General features: G+C 40.7%; 1 protein-coding gene across 1 annotated transcript in view; it reads right to left on the reverse strand.

The window, feature by feature from the left end:
- The window catches only part of PTPDC1 (protein tyrosine phosphatase domain containing 1), a 64036-nt gene extending 42708 nt beyond the window's left edge, over positions 1-21328 (reverse strand). Inside the window, exon 1 of the mRNA XM_045287578.1 lies at positions 21260-21328. Within this exon, the coding sequence (XP_045143513.1) occupies positions 21260-21266 (7 nt within the window). The 5' untranslated portion in view covers positions 21267-21328. The remainder of the gene's footprint in view (positions 1-21259) is intronic.
- Positions 21329-21795: the final 467 nt, after the last annotated feature.

Here is a 21795-nt window from a genome sequence, read left to right on the forward strand (position 1 = left end):
AAAAAAAAAAAAAAGAAAAGGCTGAAGGTCAATTAATTCTTTTTGGTACAGTGACTCTATGCATTCTTTCCTTGTTCTTTTGATGCTTCCTGAATCATTCAATATTTTGCCAATAGACTCATTATTTCAACTTGAATTTTTTCTTTTTTAATCATTTTATTGGGGGCATATACAACTCATCACAATCCAAACATATCTTAACTGTGAAAAGCACATTTGTACATTCGTTGCCTTCATCATTCTCAAAACATTTGCTCACTTTCACCACTGGTCCTGAAGGGATCATCTGTCCTGGATTCCCTGGGTTTCCAGTTCCTATCTGTTCCCGTGTACATCTTCTGGTCTAGCCAGATTTGTAAGGTAGAATTGGGGTCATGATGGGGGCGGGGGGGCTGAGCCTTTACGAACTAGAGGAAAGTTGTATGTTTCATCATTGCTACACTGCACCCTGACTGGCTTGTCTCCTCCACGCGACCCTTCTGTAACGGGATGTTCAGTTGCCTACAGATGGGTCTTTGGTCCCCAATCTGCACTCCCCCTCATTCACAATGATTTTATTTTTTGTTCTTTGATGCCTGATCTCTGATCCCTTAGACACCTCTTGATCACACAGGCTGGTGTGCTTCTTCCATGTGGGCTTTGTTGCTTCTGAGCTAGATGGCCACTGCTTGTTTACCTTTAAGCCTTTAATACCCCAGACGCTATATCTTTTGATAGCGGGGCACCATCAGCTTTCTTCACATGTGCTGTGATAGTCACCTAATCTGGTGTCAATTTAAGGATTAAGAATGTAGGGTGGAATCTAGGCTGTCAATCTGGAGATAGCCAGTGAAACTTCTGTGTGGGCACGGCCTTCTCCTGAGAATTCCGGGAAATCTGGTACTTCCTCCTGGGAGGCGGAAGACACACCTCTCTCTGCTACTCCCTGGGAGACATTGCAGAAGACAAACCACATGGACACAACCAGACCTAGGAAGCCGGAGAAGCCAGCCAGACCCCTGAAAGCACTGAGATACTTACAATGCCACTGGACCCAAAGACTTTCTACCCATTGGCTTGTGATTGCCCTATATTTGGCTTCATTGCATGTCTTTTGTGAGTCTGAAGAGGACTTTATAGATTGGTTTTGGACATATGGGCTAATATCAGACTTATGGCCTTGGACTGGACTGGGATGTTTTATCGATGTTCAATTCCTCCTATATATAAACCGCTCCCTTATATACATATGCATGTTTATGAATTTGTTTCTATAGTCTACCCAGACTAACACATTTGCTTATACACCCATTTGTGGTGATTGTATGGTGAAGGTGAGCACACAATGATATGATTTTTTTGTTCTCTGATGCCTGATACCTGATCCCTTCGGCACCTCGTGATCACACAGGCTGCTGTACTTCTTCTATGTGGGCTTTGTTGCTTCTCAACTATATGGCTGCTTGTTTACCTTCAAGGCCTTTAAGACCCCAGATGCTATATCTTTTGATAGCTGAGCTCCAGCAGCTTTCTTCACCACATTTGCTTATGCACCCATTTGTCTTCAGTGACATGTCAGGAAGGTGAGCATCATGGAATGCCAGTTTAATAGAACAAAGTATTCTTGTATTGAGGGAGTACTTGAGTTGGAGGCCCAATGACCATCTGCTACCTTAATACTAAACCTATAAATATATGCACACAGATCTATTTCCCCATCCTCATATGTAAATAATTTACATATATACATGCCTGTATTTAGACCTCTATAAATTCCCTTTGCCTCCTAGTTCTTTCCTCTATTTCCTTTTACTTTCCTCTTGTCCCACTATCATGCTCACCCTTCATTTGGGTTTCAGCCCTACCGGGCCTCCTACACCCTCCTCACAACCAACTTGGATCACTTGTTAGTCCCTTGTCCCTGGGTTTGTTAACACCACTTCCTTTCCCACTTCCCCCTCTCCCATGTCCCCCCAGAACTGTTGGTCCCTTTGTTTCCTCCTCCTGATTATTCATCCAGCCTATCTTATTTAGAAAGACCTGCGGAGATAATAACATGCACAAAAACAAGACAGAGAAAAACAAAGCAACAAAACAAAACAACAACAAAAAGCCAATGACTGAAGAAAAAAAAACAACCCCACCAGCAACAAAAAAGAAAAGCCTGAATTTAGATCAAAGAATGTTTGTAGGCCTTTAGGAATGTTTTACGGTCAAATCTGAAGGGGTGCCAAGCCCTGGGCCAAAGTCTGTTTTTGGTATTCCCTCGGGACTTCATTGCTATGTTGCATGCCCTTAATGCTTTGCTTCGGTGTGGTGGGGTCAGATAATAAAATTCCCACACTGTGCCTCCAGTGTTGCCCCCTGTAGGGCTATGGGTCAGTGAAGGATGTTGTCTCTCATAGTGGGGCTGGCCATATGGTCTTCTCTGTGGATTGGCTGCTCTGAGCGGGAATATCGTCCTCAAGGCTTGGTGGGCCAGGATGTAATGCACTCTCTCTTCCTCCCTCTTCATTTGTTCCCATGTGCTCTGATCAGACATGTCCCTCTCCCTGAGCTGTGACTACAGTGTTGTCCTTTAAAGTAAATTCTTCTGGAGGGAGGAACAGGTGTCCACCTAGTTGGGATTGAGGCTGGCCCCTCAGACCCATCCACTGGTTCCCTACTCCAAGCCAGTATGTTGCATTCACATCTCAGAGCACCAGGTTGAAGTCTGGTCCCCCTTTCCCTGTGGATATATAAACATAACCCTCCCCTTGTGTGGGTTAGTGCCCTGTGCCCCCACTACCCATATCTTCTTTTTTTCCCCCTTTCCCCCCTCCTTTTTAGTTGGCTACCATATGTATTCCTGGATTTGGTCTGTCCCCTGCCATACTACCTGGTCCTCACCCCAGGAATGTTTGTATACAATAGCTTTTCCCTATGTCCCATTTGCATTTTTATAAGCTTACCTCAGTGGACTCATGTTGTACTTGTCTTTTTGTGCTTAGTTTACTTTGCTTAGCATAATTTCGTTCAGTTCTTCCCTTGTGGAGATGTGCTTCATATGTTCATCACTGCTTTTTAGCAATGCATAGTACTCCATTGTAAGTATGTACCACATCTTTTAATCCATTTGTCAGTTGACAGAAATTTCGTTTGTTTCCAACGCCTTGCAATTGTGAACTGTGCCATGATGAACATTGGAGCACAGATATCTGGCTGTGGTTTGTTTCTTGCCTCTTCTGGGCATATGCCCAGTAGTGGGATTGCTGGGTCATATGGTAATTAGATTTCCATCTGTTTTAGATATCACCAGATTGATTTTCATAGTGGATGTATATACCTACAGGTCCACCAGCAGTGGATGAAAGTTCCTGTCTCCCCACAGCCTCTCCAACACTTGTTGCTTTATGATGTTTTGAATTGGGCTTTCTTTGAGGGTATTAGGTGGTATCTCATTGTTTTAATTTGTATTTCTCTTATGGCTAGTGATTGGGAACATTTTCTTATATGTTTATTGGCCATTCAGATTTCTGCCCATGTGAAACTTCTGTTCAGGTCCTTTGCCCACCTCCTCAGTGGGCAATTAGTTTTTTCTTTTTGGAAGCTGGCAGAGTATTGTAGATTTTAGTAATAAGGACTATGTCATGTGTTATTGCTAAAGATGTTTTCCCTTGGTGACCACTTCTTGGGTTTTAGTCTAGCTGGTGTTCTTTCAGTGTCCTGAATGCTTGCCTGGTTTTCATTCATTAAGCTGGGGAAGTTTTCCTCCAAGAATTCTCTATTGTTGCAGATGACTTCTTTGTTGTGTCTTCCTCTGGTAATTCCATTATTCTGATGTTGTTCTTCATAGCATCATGCAAAGCTCTTAGATTTTCTTCAGCGTCTCTGATGCTCTTATTAGATTTTTGTTTGCATTTGTGAAAGTCTGCCTAGCTGTCCTCCAAGGCACTGATGTGGTTTTCTGCTTCCTCCAGCAGATTCTCGAGGTCTATGAGTCTGCTACTATTTTTTTGTTATCTCCTCCCTAAGCTCTTGTATTTCCCTTTGGTGTATGGACTTTATCTCCTCAATCATTTCATCTTTTTTTCTGTATTGTGTCCCTCACATCCTGTATGACTCCAAACAGCATTCTGAAAATTTCTTTCTGTGGCAGATCAATGTTTGCTTCTTCTATGCATGTCGTTGGGTTCAGGATATCTTCTGCCATTGCCTTTTGGTTTCTGTTTTTTTCATTGGGGTCGTTGGAGGTGATTGCTGTTTGTGTCACCTTGTTTTAGAGGAGCCAGATGACATTTTCCAGGGAGTTTAAGATCACTGGCTCTCTCTGGGAGACTCATAGGAATGCTTCTTTGAACTACTTGCAGCTAATTTCACCATGGAATTAGCCTACCACTTTATCCTCCTGTGGCTTCACTCTCAAACAGAGTGCCCCAGAAGGCTGGTGGTTTGCCTGCTTTGGTGTAGAGCAGTGGGAATGGTGGTTGGAATTGCCATGGTTAGGTAGATCACTGCGGAGGTTGGGCAGAGGTTCCAGCAGCAGTATGGAATGTTGGCGAATGTTGGCCGAGCTGCCTTAGGCTGTGTGAGGCACTAAGGTAGGCAGGTGGAAGTTTTCTCAGTCACATGGTCCCACAGAGGACAAATAGGAGCTCCCCCAGCCACAAAAGCAGGAATTCCCCAAGAAGAAGTTGGGCGGAATATCCCCTGGTGGATTGCAGGCGGGCTTTCCCCAGCCTCGGGGTAGCTGCACAAGGTGGAGCTCACCTAACTGGGTGGAGGGCAGGTGTAAATGCCCTAGGTTAAGGGGAGTGTCTGGAGTTGCATGTGAGAACAGGGAAGAGGCAAAGAGTGAAAAAAAACACCAAACAAAACTAAGCCACTGAGACTGTGGGGGGATAGAGAGAAGAGAGGGAAACAAAAGTAACAATATAGCTGAGCCCCGATCCCTGCCCGTGTGGCTGCAAGGGTTCCCTGCCCTGAGCCGATGGCAAGCTGTGGCTGTTTTGATATATAGCCTCTGCGCCGGCTCCAAATAGTCCTGGCTCCAGCTGAGACAGTGGCAGGGCTAAGGTCAAACCATAGCTGGCCTCCACTGTGGTAAGCCAAAAGCCCTCAGCCCCTCAAAACCTTGTGGATCTGTGCCTACTTATCTTTATGATGCTCTCTTCCTGTGATCCTGCAGTGTTGAATTTCCCTCTTATGAACTCTCCTGGGTTGATTTCTTTGAAGTCCCTCTGGTATGTGTTACTCAGTCGCCATCTTCCCGGATGGCTTATTAATCATATCACAGCCTGGTGATCCTCCCTTGAATTTTTTCTTGATCTTTCAGTTTGAGATATACTGAATGTGTTGTTCTTTTTTTGGTTTTCTAACTCTAGCTGTTTGTATATTTCATTATGATATTTTACTCTCTTTTGGAGCTACCCTTTGAAATTTTCTGTTCAGTTCTAAGTTACCATTTCTTCCATTTACTGTAACTATTTTACTATTAAGAGCAAGTTTTAATCTCTCCTGAGGTCTACTTTGACCTTTTCTTTATTTTCTGTCTATTTAATGACCTTTTGCTTTCTTCATGCATGATGATTTCAATATAATTTCACAGCTCACCATGTCGTCTATCATTAGTGTTCAACGAGTCAAATCTGTTCTTGAAATTTACATAGAATATACTCAAGGTTGTATCTGGTTCTTGAGGACTGGTTTCACGATTTTCTTCAGCTTCAACCTGAACTGACATATGAACAATCAATGATCTGTTCCACAGTGTGATGTTCTGGCTCCACAGTCAGCCCCTAGTCTTATTTTAGCTGCTGATATTGAGATTTTTCCATTTCATTTCCCACAGATGTCAATTTGATTTATGCATTCTATCTGAAGGAGCCCACATGTATAGTCACTTTTTGTGTTGATAAAAAAGATATTTGCAACAAAGAAGTTGGTCTTCCAAAATTCTATCATGCAATCTCCAGGTTTGTTTTTATCACCAAGACCACATTTTCCAACCAATGTTCCTTCTTGCTTCCAAGTTTTAAATTTGTGATAGTTAAACAATTTCATATCAACTTGATAAATAAGAATGAAGGGGTAGAGTCTAGCTTATTAATCATATCACAGCCTGGTGATCCTGCCTTGTGGACAAGGTCTTCTCATGAGGATTCTTGGAACTTTTTCTCTTGATTCTGCCATCAGAAGAGGTAGGTCTCTCGTTTCTGTCTCTCTTCTCTCTGTTTCACCTTCCTGCTGACACCAAATGGAGCCATGCTGATGGCAACCAGAGCCCTGGGGATGTGTCCACCACCATTGGATTCACAGGATTTTCCATCTACCAGCCTATGATCTTCCTGCATTCAGCATCATTGCATGGGATGCGTGAGTCTAAAGAGGAATTTATGGGCTAATATCGGATGTATGGACTTGATCTGGACTGGGCTGGAATGTTTTCCCAATAACAATTGCTCTTTCATATAAAGCTCTCTCTTATACATATATGAATATCTCTGGATTTGTTTTTCTAGTGAACCTGGTCTAAGACAGCATTGCAATTACCAATAATTATCAATGTATTTGATTGCATGTGTGATCAATTTCAGATGGAAGATGTTGGTAAAAATTCTTCAGTTTCTGCATCACTAGCGTTAGTGGTTGGTGCATAAATTTGAATAGTTGTTTTAACTGGATTTATTTGTATTCAGATAGGTATTATCCTATCAAAGACAGTATTGCATTTCAAGATAAATCTTGAAATGTTGTCTTTGATGACTAATGCAGTGTCATTCCTCTTGAATCTATAATTCCTAGCATGATAAACCATATACTTTTCTAATTCAAAATAGACTACACCAGTCCACTTCAGCTCATTAATGCTAGGCTATCAATCTTTATGTGTTCCATTACATTTTTAATGATTTTCAATTTTTCAAGAGCCACACTTTGTAAATTCCACGTTTGAATTATTAATAGTGTTTGTAGCTCAGCTCTTTCTTCTGTTTTTGAGTCATGCATCATCAGTAAATGGGCCCTTAAGGCTTTACTCCCGCAGACTTTTCTCCATCCATATCATTATGGTCTACTCTACTTGGAGACAGCATCTCCTCCTCAGTCATAATTTGAGTATCTTCTGAATTGAAGTTCATCTTCAGGCACTCTCTCTGACAATGCTCTGCTGCTATCCATGAGGTTTCCAGTGTCTCACATGTTCCATTGCTATCCATAAGGTTTTCAATGGCTAATTCCTCAGAAGTAGCTATGCTATCTTTTCGTAGTCTGTGCTTAGTCTGAACATTCTGCTAAAACTTGTTCACCTTGAGGGTTGTGACCTGCCTGGTATTTGAAAATACAAGTGACATAGTTTCCAGCATCAAAGCAATACATATGCTACCCCAGCATGACAAACTGACAGACAAGTAGTAGAGAATATAATTTCTAAACAAAATTAATTTTAAGAGTTGAAGGTTTAATTTCATTGAGTCTTTACATATTTCAAAAATCAAGTATGAAGAAGTTGAAACATGGAAAATATTTAGCAACTCACACAGGTTGGTTTTACCAAATCACAGAGAAAAATAAAATATTTTTGTCACAAAAATGAAGAGGTGACTTTTAAAAAAATCAACATCTCTCTTTTACATCAAATTTTTTGTCATCAAGTAACAAAGCCCTCAGAGAAGAAGCATGTCAGCCTTTGTGATCACGAGGTATTGATAAGATCAAGTATCAGGCATCAAAGACCCAGAACAAAAAATCATATCATTGTGAATGAGGGGGAGTGCAGAGTGGAGACCCAAAGCTCATCTGTAAGCAATTGGACATCCCCTTACAGAAGGGTCATGGGGAAGAGACGAGCCAGTCAGGGTGCATTATAGCACCGATGAAACATACAACTTTCCTCTAGTTTTTTAATGCACCCACCTCCGTCTCATGATCCCAATTCTACCTTACAAATCTAGCTAGACCAGAGCATGTACACTGGTACAGATAAAGCTGGAAACACAGAGTATCCATGACAGATAAACCCGTCAGGACTAATATTAAGAGTAGCCATACCAGGAGGGTAAGGGTAAGGTTGGGGGAAACAGATCACAATGATCTGCCTATAACCCCCTCCCAAGGGGATGGACAACAGAAAAGTGGGTGAAAGGAGACATCGGACAATGTAAGACATGAAAAAATAATTTATAAATTATCAAGGGTGAGGGAGGGAGGGTGGAGGAGGGAGGGGAAAAATGAGAAGCTGATACCAAGGGCTCCAGTAGAAAGCAAATGTTTTGAAAATGATGATGGCAACAAATGTACAAATGTGCTTGACACAATGGATGGGTGTATGGATTGTGATGAGTTGTATGAGCCCCCAATAAAATGATTAAAAACATTTTTTTTTATAATCTCCATCATGTGCTATCTACTAACCACAAGCTTTTATTCACAAAATGTTGCTAGGAAGATGATCATGTAAGTGGCTCTAAAGGGGTTATTCCATAATTCTTAGAATAATAAATATTCTATTACCATATTGGTCTCCTCTTTTTGAAAAATCTTGCTAATTTCCCCTCTCTTTACTTGTTTGTAGGCCAAAAAAAGTCAACACTAGTGTTTACCCACTGTTCTTTTTTTTCCTCCTCTGACAATACATTTTAAAAATACTGAAGAAAAAATGTTTTTATATTCCATGAATGTAAAATTGCAGGGGACTTTGTGTGAATCAAAATCGATGTGATGGCAATGAGTTTGGTTTTTGGTTTGGATGAATCAATTACAGTCTTACTTTTCTCTACACTCCCAAATAGTATGTATAGAAAAAAAAAATCATCATTAAAATAATGCAAAAGAGGATCCTCCAACTCAAGACAATGTTCCTATGAGCTCCTGTGGTCCTCATTCCATGAAAAGCTTCCTCTGATAGCTGTGATTGGTGCTTCACACTTCCAAAATCATCTTTGTAAATACTGTTCAGTGTGCAGGCTGGCAATAACACCTAACCAAATTCAGAATAATATGTAAGGAACATAATGAAATATTGATCATTGTAAATATGAAACTATACTTACATAAAACCTACTAAAAGTTACTTATAAGCATTCAGCCTTTTCCTCTTTAATTTCTATAAGTGATCAGTAAAAATACTGACAAATCTAAGCAGAAAATGGAACACTGTAGGGCTGTAAATTATTTGATACGGTCCTTCTATGAGACCTGGTGGGGTAGTGCATTGGGCTCCAATCCAAGAGGTCAGCAGTTAAAACCCATAAGCTTCTCCTTGGGAGAAAGACATGGTTTTCTACTCCCACGAACAGTTACGGTTTTGGAAACCTATAAAGGTAGTTCTACCCTGTCCTATAGGGTTGCTATGAGTTTGTATCGACTTCATGGCAGTGAGTTTTCTAGCCACAATTTTTGTAATCCTAACTAAAGGATTGGCCAGTTCTGCCATCCTGCTGGGTCTAAAATAAGTCATCTCAGAGATGGAAAGGGGGATCTCACAACATCAAGAAATAAGACCCAAGAGTGGGATATATCATTTAGATATGAGATTACTGTGCTGAATCTCCTAGAACCAGGAGACAGAGAACTACGACACCAGACACAGCAAGGAGCAGTGAAAAGCAGAGGCAGAGCAGTGGTAGCAACAGAGGTAGCAGAATGGGCACATGACAAGAGTACTGGGTTTCCTGGCCCATGGAGTAAGACAGCTGAGTGTCTTGAGGAAGGTTTGTTAGTAGAATGGGTTACCTTTGGCCCTTTATTAACTGACATAAAAGAGCTTTGTAATATTTGCACAAGCAGGGCCAGAGGCCAAGGGACTAAGCGGTTTGGGCATGCCCATAGGAATGCTTGTCAACCCCCTGTTGCGACCTATCTGAGAATAATCTGTCCTGATAGAAGAACTGTGCCATAGCATTCCTGAACTCAAATTGTACCAATTATTTCCCTGATAAATTCCATAACTGCACTGCCTACCTGTGCCCATGCAACCAATTATTGAACCAAGAAGAGAAGTATGCTTTATAACTTCACCAAATAAGTAGAATGGATGTATTTCCTCTTTTCCTGATGGATCTGGGTGAGAGATGGTGGCAGAATATAATTATAGAATTATACAATTCAGTTGTGAGTGACTAGTAACTGGGTTAATTGTATTGTAAAACCTTGGAACTACAAGGAGGGGAGAATGGGAATTTCAGAACACTAATTGTGCTCATAAGGAACTTGTTCATGGATCAAACTGCATGGTTTAAAATCAGGAAAGGTGTGTGTCAGGGTTGTATCCTCTCACCACACTTGTTCAATCTGTATGCTGAACAAATTATAAGAGAAGCTGGATTATATATGAAGCAGAGTGTGGCATCAGGATTGGAAGAAGGCTTATTAACAACCTGTGGTATACTAATGACACAACCTTGCTTGCTGAAAGTAAGGAGGGATTGGAGCACTTGCTGATGAAGATCAAGGATTACAGCCTTCAGCATAGATTACAATTCAATGTAAGGAAGACCCAAATCCTCACAACTGGATGAGTAGGTAATATCATGATACATGGAGAATAGGTTGAAGTTATCAAGTATTTTAACTTACTTGGATCCACAATCAATGCTCATGGAAGCAGCAATCAAGAGATGAAAAGACATATTGCTTTAGGTAAATCTGCTGGTTAAGTCCTCTTAGAGCAGTGGTTCTCAACCTTCCTAATGCTGCAACCCTTTAATACAGTTCCTCATGTTGTGGTGACCCCCAACCATAAAATGATTTTTGTTGCTACTTCATTACTGTAATTGTGCTACTGTTATACATCGGGCGACTCCTGTGAAAGGGTCATTTGACCTCCAAAGGGGTTGTGACCCACAGGTTGAAAACCACTGTCTTAGAGTATTGATAAGCAAGGATATTTCTTTGAGGACTAAGGTGTGCCTGGCTCAAGCCTTGATATTCTCCATTGGATCATGAAAGTTGGACATTGAATGAGGAAGACCAAAGAAGAATCAATGCATGAATTGTGGTGCTGGAGAATAATATTGAAAGGACCATGAACTGCTAAAAAGACAAACTGATCTATATTGGAAGAAGTAAGGTCAGGGTGCTCCTTAGAGGCAAGGATAGCAATTTCGTCTTACATACTTGGGACACATTGTCAGGAGAGACCAATCCCTGAAGAAGGATATCATGCTTGGTAAAGTGGAAGGGTGGTGAAAAAGTGGAATGCCCTCAATGAGATGGACTGACATAATGGTTGCATCAATGGGTTCAGGCCTAGGAACAATTGTGAGAGTGTGTAGTGTTTTGTTCTATTGTGCACAGGGTGGTTATGTTTCCGAGTCAACTCAATGGCATCTAACAACAACACAAGGAGGGGATTATCCAATTTTGCTATTCTGCTGGGCATAAAATAAGCCACCTCCGAAACAGGAAGGGGTTATAGCTTGCTAACAATATAAATAAGGTACATGGCACTCTTATGGGGTCAGACCATGTAAATAAGTTGTGTGAAACCCTAATGAGAGGATTGGCCAGTTCTGACATCTTGCTGTTTAGAATAAGCCATCCCAGAGATGGAAAAGGAGATCACTACCATCAAGAAAGAAGAGCCAGGCTGGGAGCACACCAGTTGGACTCAGATCTCTGTGTACCAAACCTCCTCAATCCAGGAAAAGCAAGCTCTGACATCTGAGAAGTGGCAGAAGAGTATCAAGAACAGAACCAAGAATAAGAACATGAGACAATGTGCTAGGTTCCTGCCCCTTGGAGCAAGTAGAGCTGAGTGTCTTTGGGCGGAAGCTCAGTTGTAGAGTGGGGTGCCTCCATGCACTTAATTGGGGAAGCTAGTTTTGCTGACCTATAGAGCTAGAGTGGAGTGATTGAGGCTTATAGATAAGTGGTGTGCCTTTTAGGCATTTATCAGTAGCACTAAAAAGCTTTGTAACATTGCCCAAGCAAGGCAGAGGCCAATGGGCTGTATGACTGAGAGACTGAAGACCATAAAGGGGCATGTCTGGGAAGAGGCTGTCCTGACACGAGAATGATGTCTTAAGTGTTTCTGATCCTGAACTATTAGCTTCCCTAATACATTACACAATTGTGATATAGTCTGTGAATTCTGCACGGACATTGGAACACATTATTTCCAAGTTGAGAGTGTTGAGCAAGGGACAGTTAGTGTCAGAATTGGTAAAAAGGTTGCCACTGCTCCCTCCCCTATCTGGATGCCTCTCTAAACCCATTTGGATTGTAAATACTTCAAATAGGCTCCTGTCGCCACCTATCTTTGTGGCTGCTTTCCTCACTTGCCCGTGTTTTGATATCCCATGCAGGGCCACCTTAACACACAAGAGCTCCTTCCTGACCGTCAACACTTCTTGATACCTTATAGTACACCAGGTTTCTACACTTGGGTCTAGCACTCAGTGCCAGGTCAGTTACTCACTGTGGGGAAAGAATTTAGTTTTGCTCAAAATAAGATGGCCTCTGTCCTTGGTTCCTGAGAAATAAACCCTTAGATTGAGATGCCTTGATCTGAGACTTCTAGGTCATAGCTGAGTATTTGTGTTATCACATGATGGCTGGATAGAGCATACAGACTCACCTGTTAAGTTAGTATTAACAAGCCTCAGGAAGCATGCTTTAGTCTATCATGCAAGACTAGCAAAAAAAAAAAAAAAGGCAGAAAAGGAAGGCTTAGAGAGCTTCTTGATTGGAAAAAGAAGGGTAATATGCTGAGGAAATAGTGTGGGGGCCACGTCTGATCTCCAGCTTACACAAGGGTGAAGAAGTCAACTCCACATCTGCCTAAGGATGATTTCTGCGAGGCAGAGATCAGACATACCTCCACTCTCCAACTTTCTTTAACTTATTTCAACACCAATTGGCCCTCTCCCACAACACTCTCCTTCCCTGCTGGGTGTGATAACCCATTGCAATGGCCACACAGAACTCAGAGAATAAGATTATGAGACTTATTAGGGAAGTTAGTAGGTCACAAGTCAGGTTCAGAAAGGTTAGGAATCCAGTTATTTTGTCTGCAGTGTTTCTTTTGCAGGGATGTCTCTTCCTGGTTCTCAGTCTCTTAACCTCGGGGCCCCTGCTAAGCCATTGTTACAAATCTCTTTTAGCATTAATAAATGTCCAAAAGGCAAGTCAGTCTCCTGCCCAAAGAGACTCTGTTTTTATTAATTCCCTGGAGACAGGAAGCCTGCTGCTGTTCTCTCCACTGCCGCTACTGTTTCTTCATGTAGAAATCTTGGATGTGCTCCACTTGTAGTTACTCTTTTTGATGGTTTTGGGATTATTTGTTCCTGATACCCAATTGAGTGGCAAAACTGACTAAACCCTATGCTAAGAATTGCACACACCCTATTTGCATGCTCCTACCCAGTCATTTGGCAGGAGTTCCAGAGACAGGGGAGACATACCAAGTAATTCAGTTGTGGCACTTTTCATGTTGGGGTTCCTCCCAGACATTGCTCATGGCGCTCTTCCTTATGATAATATCCCTTTGCTATAGTTAATCTATAACCATCAGTGTTGTAAGCAGTGTGCACTTTGTAATTCCGATGAATTCCCAAACTCAAAGGAGTGCAAGAACCAGTGGTAAAAGGGAAGGTGTGATGTGGACTCCCAAACTGGAGTCTGGCATCTGCCCATTTTGCAGTCTGAAGGACGGTGTCTTTTTAACCTGTGAGATCTGCCCTAGCTATAGGGGTCAGAAATGAGTAAGCAGTAGGAAAGTGGAGACTGGCTCCATCTCCACACACTTAGGGGGTTCGATTCATGCTGATTCTCATCTATGAAGTTATTTACAAATCTTCCCACACAAACACCAACCTGCTGAAGCCTCATCACTCCGGACTGGATTGCCTTCCGACATGAATAGTCTCCTCACGCTACTTGGGTGCTGACAGCCTGCGCCCTCCCAGACTGGAGTCCGACACTGCAGCTCTGCCCTTCCCCCATCTCCATGACACCACCCCGTGACTGCTGGACCCAAGTGTCCAGGAAGGGAAGAGAAAAGAAGAGATTCCTTCCGCATGGAAATATTCTCATGCATTGGATTCGGCACTCTGGGTTTTTCTCTGTGTGACTCTTTAATTTTTTCCTTTGGCGACTTCTCTTCCTCTTACTTGCAAATATAGGCATTTTAGGAGGGCTTAGTTAAGTTCCTGAACAGTTTTTCATTCTATGCTTTCTATCTCTGTGATCTCCCTTTGGATTTAATAGCCATCAATTTTTACTAGCCTATAGCAGTCCTTTGAACTGCAGAATTTTATCTTGGTGCTTAATAGTTATCTCAATGCGAAGATAACAAATGCAAATTTCTGAAACTCAACAGATCTGAATATTAAAACATGATGTCCTTATACTTTCTCAAATCATGCTATGAAATAAATAGAAGTGTGTCACATCTTAATAAACAGCCCTATCATAAATCTAGTTATGCAATTCAGGAACCTGAGAGCTATCTTTGGCACTTTGCTCTTTATTTTCTTATAGTCAGTCAATCAGTCCTGTTCTTATATTTTAAGTATCTATCACATTCTATTTCTATGAACATTGCAATTCAATGCCCACCTGTGGTATTGCAATAGGATCTTTAATGATCTCCCATTCTTATCAATCTCAAATCATTGTATATCCATACTCAACAACAGAGGACTTTTTAAAAGTGTAAATCCAATCATGTTACTGTTCTACTTGAAATACTCAAAAGCTTCCTTTGTTCTTAGGAACAAGGTATTATGCTGAGTCTCTCTAGATAGTCTTCGTTTCACTTTCCCTGTTCCAACTACAATGATCTTCAGTTCTTCAGTTAGGCCATGTGGGTTTCTACCGCTAGACCTTCACAAGTACTGTTTCCTCTTTCAGGAAAACATTTACACTCATATTAACCGAATTAATTTGTAAGTATTCTCAGGTCTCAACTTCAAGATACACAATTCCTAAGCCTAGGTTATGTATCCAATTACACATTTTCCTAACAGTCCTCATTACACCGATGAAAAAAACTAGGATTGCCATTTTGATGCTTGTTTTTGCATGCTAGGAAATTAGGAAGGCAGGGAGTTAGTCTGTCTTTCCAGCTAGAATTTAGGAGCTCCAAGATATTTTTGAAATAAGTAATTTTCCTCTTTATACATTGAATTAATCTCATAGAGCACATATCTAATATAATCCATTAGTAACAGATGATCGGAAGGGAAATGAAAAGTCTGACCAAGTTGCATATGAATAATTGGTGGAAAATCTAGAGGTCCACGGGCAAGAGTTGGCTCAACTTAATGGCACATGGCCAGAATGCAAATATTGAAAAATGACATTCTCTATTTATTGCTCATGAGATTATAAATATGACTCATAAATTTAGTTATAAAATTATGATTCATAAATTTATAGCGATGATAGCTTAAGAAACAATATTCTACAAATTGTTTATTTAATTCTTCTAAATTCTTACTCGCCGCCTTGCACTTTTGTACTTGCTTTGCTTGTTCAAGCTCGGTGTCCTGTCTTTCCATTTACCCTTTTATCTCTCTTTATTTCTTCATGTAACATAAAGACATCGGCTGGGATATGATTCTTAGTGATTTGGCAGTTATGATGTTAGTAGTCATCAACCATTATGAGATGAAATCTGATAAATGTAATTACTACTGTGGTGAGATCTGCTATGAGCAGCCAATCCATTGAAAGGAGTGTCCTGGGATGTATGGCCTATTTCTAAAACATATGTGGATGTTCTGGCAAAGCTCTCTGAATTTTTGCTCACTAGATCCTGCATCTGGCTCATCATCATCTGGCCTTTGGTTCTTTGGGCTTTTGTCAGCAGCCTTCTATATTTGCTGTTAATCCTGGAAGTCATTTGCTTCTGCATCCTGTAAGTCAGCAGCCTGCAATCTTACCTCTGGACCGTGGCTTCATTTAACTCTGTAGCCAGCAGCCAGCTCTCTGAAGGGCTGAACTGGGGTCCATTAGCTCCTGCACTATATGAGTCAGGGCACCTGCCTTCTGGCCCGGGGACTTGGTACTTGCCAGCTTCTATAACAGTTTGGGCCATATCCTTTAGATAAATCTCTATATATACATAGTCTAAGCTTTATGGGTTTTGTTTCTCTAGAGAACCCAGTAGAAGAGAAACTTCTTTTATCTTTTCTCTTAGACCACATAAAGAAATATTTTATCTGCTTATTTAACAACTAATTTTATATTTTTAACTTTTAATTTTTTAAATGAAAAGATCATTTTATTGGGGGCTCTTACAGTTCTTAAAACAATCCATACATCAATTGTATCAATTTGTACATATGTTGCCATCGTTATTTCCTAAACATTTATTTTCTATTGAGCTCTTGGTATCAGCCCCCCCCCCACAACTTTTAATTTTAATACAGAGAGAAAAACAACAGCAATAAAGAAAAGAGCAATAACAAAAACACACTTTTTGAGTACCTAACATGAACTGGGCTATGTATATTGTTTTTCATTTTATTTTATACTACAAATAAGTCTGTTATTCCAATGTTTCAGATGAAAAACCTGAGGGTCAAGACGTTTACAAAGGGACTTGCTCCAGAATGGTAGCATAAAGAGTTTCAGACAAGACTTTCCAACGAATCTAGTGTAACCAGTGAACAACACAACACAAACAAAACAACATATGAAGCCTCTGGAAATTCCTCTGAGGGGAGAGAGCAAGTGTACATAAAGATCTACTTTGTGAATCCCTAGTGACAAGTGGCTATGTGTTGGGCTGCAATCTGCATGGTTGGCAGTTCAAAACCACCAGCAGCTCTGTGGGAGAAAGACTGGGCTTTCTACTCCTGTAAAAGCAGTTACAGTCTTGAAAACCCACAAGGATCACTATGAGTCAGCATTAACTTGATGTAGTGAGTTTTTTGAGTACTTTGTGAATAAGTATCAGCATAAATATGATCCCCCAGAATGTGAGGAATAGTCAAATCCCCACTTTCCCATTTCTCCATCATCTCTGACACCAGCTACCTACAAAACATCTTCTTTTACTCTAACTATCCAGAAATAGGCCGATCTCAAAAGTTAAATGAATGCCATCCTTAAGATTATCAAATAGGCAGACACCAGCTGCAAATTTGAGGAGTCTACACCGTGCCCCAAATTTCTCACCTGCTGGCCACAGAGTCCGGGCTTTCCCACTATCTTCAGCTAGCTCAGGGTCTGCCCTAGACTTTCTCACTTTCACCAACTGGCTCCCTCTGCCCCTTTGACTTTGATAATTCAATGGACTGACTCACAGAATTTACAGAAAGTCTCTACTTGTGATAGATTATAACAAAAGGACACAAATCGGGATCATGATAAGGAAGATGGCTTGGAGGTTCCCTAATGTGGAGCTTCTATGTCCCAGAGAGTTCTTAATCAACCAACAAATTCTTGAATCCTCCATTTTCAGAAACTTTATTGATGTCATTAATAACGCAGGCCTGAGTGAGGCCTGTCTACTTGGGGTTAGTTGCTATCAGCTATAGGGTAATTTCTCTGGTCTGGCAAGTCCCCAGTTGTTAACACAAATCATCAGGTCTGGTTTAGATAACAAAAATATCCTTACCCCAATTACTCAGAAAAGTCCACGGGTTCAGTTACCATTGCAGGAAACAAGAGAAAGATCACATTACATTAGCTAGACATAAATTCTTTACACCACATGTTTTGGGTCAATGAAGCTGGGCTAGGATCCTCAAGAGTTCGTCAGTAAGACCTCCCCCAAAAGGTGCAGTTCTCATCTCAATGAGATATCCTTTGGGGTGTGTCTTTTTCGTACCTATAAATAGACACAGTGGAGAACTTGCTCTTTCTTCTTCCTACAAGCTTGGATCATGTGTCTGGCTTCTGGGATAAAGGCCAGCAGCTTGAGATGTGGCCTGATGACCCTGGGAGCTGTCAGCAGCCTGCCATGTTGGTGGACTATATTGGATCCATTTGACTTAACCTACACCAGCTTGCTTCCTAATTCATTCATTCTCTTGCTTCCTGGCTCATTGGCTGGCAGCTGTGTGAGTTAGGAAGGGTTTCCAGGTTAGCATTTGACCCACTGACTTGAGTCAAATTAGGCTTGCCCACTCTGGCTGTGTGAGCTGCTTTCTTGATATAAATTTCTTTCTTATACATATATGATTGTCACTGGCTTTCTCTCTCTAGAAAACCAGACTGACATACCACACAGATCTACTAAATCTCAGTAAAAACAGTGAGTCTGTGGTACTTCTTTTCCTACATCCCCATTTCAGCGTGGTGGATACTCCACTCTAGAGCAGTGTAGATAAAAACATAACCTTATTCCTACAGTTTCTGTTCTGGGCAAGGGCTACAAGGGCAGGCATGTACTAGTTTTTGTTTGTTTTGTGCTTTTATCCTTCCACCATTTTTGAACCCACCAGCTCTTCTATGGGAGAAAGACATGGTTTTCCACTCCTGTAAAGAGTTACAGTCCTAGAAACCCACAGAGGCAGCTCTCCTCTGTCCTGTAGCACAGCCATGAGTCAGAATTGACGCGATGGCAGTGAGCTTGTTTTCGGTTTGAATTAAGAGGAGGCTGGTAGCTTTATAAGAAACCCTGGCACTGTCGGTTTGGTTGGCAGTTCAAACCCACCAGCAGCTCTGTGGGAGGAAGAGGAGGTAAAGAGGTACAATCTCAGAAAGGATCACTTTCTGATGTAAAAATCATTGGCTTGATGGTAGTAGGTTTCGTTTTTTGGGTTTATCATATGCATCAATAAGGGCTAGAAGGAAGTGGCGAAACAATTTTCAGGCATTTTGAGAAAAACAAAACAAAATAAAAAAGAACACAAAGCTGTCAATGGAAATTCAGTATCCAGTAAAAATATCCTATAAGAATTAGGGGAAATAAAGCAATAACAAAGGAAATGTGTCAGTAGTTAAAGCATCAAAATAAATGATAGTAAAATATTCTCTTTAAATAAAATAAATTACACGGAAATAAATGAACAAATAAATGGAAAGAGAAAGCTATTTCTTAATGCTTAGAGATGTATAAAAATGAAAAAACAAAAACCCCTCTATTTAAGTAGCTATCTAGTGCCACTATAACAAAAATACTGTAATTGGATGGCTTTAAGAAATAAATTTATTCTCTCATAATTGAGCAGGCTAGCATTCCAGATTCAGAGCATCAACTCCAGGGAAGGCTTTCTCTGTGAGCTTTTGGGTCTTGGCATCAATTTTCCCCTGGACCTAGGAGGTTCTCCATGCAGGGAAGCTAGGTGTAAAGGATGCACTCCATTATTCTGTCGCGGTGGTAGTACAGACTCTCTCTCTACTTGCTTCTCTTCTGTTTTCTCTGGTAAGCTAACAGGATACTTCAAGCAAGAGTGTCGGTTGAGAAGGGCATGACTCGGACACCTGAGTAAGAATTAGACTTGAGTCATGCTCTCGTATAAGGCATGATAAGATACACAACCCATGCTAACCCTGCCTCTTTAACATATTGTCATTAGGGCCTATTGACTCAGTTTGGACCCAACAGAATGAAACACTGCCTGGTCCCATGCCATCCTCACAATTGTTCTCATGCTTGAGCCCATTATTTTGAGGGTCTCCTTTTTCACTGCTCCTCCACCCTATAAGCATGACGTCTTTCTCCAAAGACTGACCTCTGCTGACAAGTCCAAAGTATGTGAGCCAATGTCTCACAGTCCTTGCCTCTAAGGTGGATTCTGGCCGTACTTCTTCCAAGACAGATTTGTTTATTCTTCTGGAATTCCAAGGCACTTTCAATATTCTTCACCAGCACCATAACTCAAAGGTATCAATTCTTCTTTGGTCTTCCTTATTCACTGCCAAACTTTGATATTCATATGAGGCAACTGAAAATACCATCGCTTGGGTCAGGCACATCTTAGTCCTCAAAGCAATCTTCTTGCTTTTCAACACTCGAATGAGGTCTTGTGCAGTAGAATTGTCCAATGTACACAGTTTAATTGCTCTCTTGACTGCTGCTTCCAAAAGCATTGATTGTGGATTCAAGCAAGACAACTTCAACCTTTTCTCCACTTATGATGTTGTCACCTACTGGTCCAGCTGTGAGGCTTTGTGAGGGTTTTCTTTACACTGAGTTGTAATCCAGACAGAAGGCTACAAGCCTTGATCTTCATCAGCAAGTGCTTCAAGTCCTCCTCACAGTCAGCATGCAAGTTGTATCATCTGCATATCTCAGGTTGTTAATAAGCCTTCCTCTAATCCTGACGCTGCCCTCTTCTTTATATAATCCAGCTTCGCTTATTATTTGCTCCACCTACAGCTTGAATAAGCATGGTGAGAGGATACAACGATGACGCTCACCTTTCTTGGTTTTAAGCCACACATTTTCCCCATGTTCTGTTAGCACGACTGCCTCTTGATCCATGTACAAGTTTTGCATGAGCACAACAAAGTGTTCTAGATTTCCCATTCTTCTCAGGGCTATCCACAGTTTGTTAAGACATCAGATAGAAGTCTTGACCCCACATGGAGTTGTGTAACTGAACATAGGGCTTACGTAAAAGTTGGCAATATTAAAACGTTTTTGAATATGCAATGACCAAAAATTCATTTAAAATCACCACATAATGAATCCGAGGTGTTTCTAGTAGCACTTCCCCATGTTGCAAATTTCTCAGTCAAAAAGGGGTCAAGAGTGGGAAAAGTTCTGCTGAGGGTCAGGCATAACCAGGTTGAGGATCACTAAGAATTTGGAATTTAGAAAAGGTTAGGAATGGGAAGTATTTCTTTTCTTGATGCAGAAGAGCACCCCCTAGTGGAGTGGTCCAACAAGTGGTCCATTCAATTTTGAATGCCACTGAGTTTTAATAGCACTGAGCTTTAAAACTTTTAAGCCTTACTTTCATACAAACTTATGGGGTAAAATCTTAACAGTGTGGGAAGATGACAGAGGGAAGAAAAATGAGCAGGAATGGGGCTAGTGAGCTCCTGAATGTGCTTAATTGGAGACATTTATAAGTAATGAAAGAACAACGAAATGCAAGGTTGATTCATGTTTGACTATAGGAATAAATACATAATTTTAGTATAAAATAATAATGCAGGAGGCAAACAACAATGCTTACATCATTCCTTCTTAAATTCCAAGGTCACTATTCAGGAATATAAAAAAGAATTCTATCAGGGCCAATGGTAAAACAGAAATATAAAAAGCCATAAATATTATCTGCAACTTAGGATTCCAGTGTGAAGAACTGAGCCCTTCTTTCATGTTTATTCTTCATAGTTACCTCAGTTAAACTCTAGTTTGCACAGAGAACAAAGTACATTAAAGAAATGTTACCTTTCATACTTGCAGAATACCCAATGTTATTCACCAATGATTGTTCATTTTGTGGTAAAACTCCTGCAGCCATTATAGTCTGTTGGGGGAAAAATTATTATTTTACTCACATGACACAAATGGCACGCATGATGCAAATGACACACATGATGAAAAGGGCATGCACAACACAAACAACTTGCATGAAACAAATGTTTGTGTCACATGTGTGGTTAAAGTGTGCCTTTTGAGTTTTCACTATTAGTTATCTGCAATATCCAGTTAGCTAATGCAACAAATGTGTACTTGAAATGTGGTGAATTTAGATTGAAAACTCTTATAAATACAAAATAACAGAAGATATATAAGATGTTTGTAAAAAACAAAGAATATAAAACATTTAATTAATTTTATATTGGTTACATGCTGAAATGATAACATTTAAAATGTACTATTATTTTTGTTAGGTACAGTGTCTAATAACAACAATAATACTGAGTTAGTGAAAATCTGAAATTGAATTTATTCCAACTCATATGAACCAGAAGAAAACACTG

The sequence above is a fragment of the Echinops telfairi genome, unplaced genomic scaffold (genome assembly GCF_000313985.2).
Source record: "Echinops telfairi isolate 266 unplaced genomic scaffold, ASM31398v2 ScPeMD7_1;HRSCAF=3_0, whole genome shotgun sequence".
NCBI classification, from domain to species: Eukaryota; Metazoa; Chordata; class Mammalia; order Afrosoricida; family Tenrecidae; genus Echinops; species Echinops telfairi.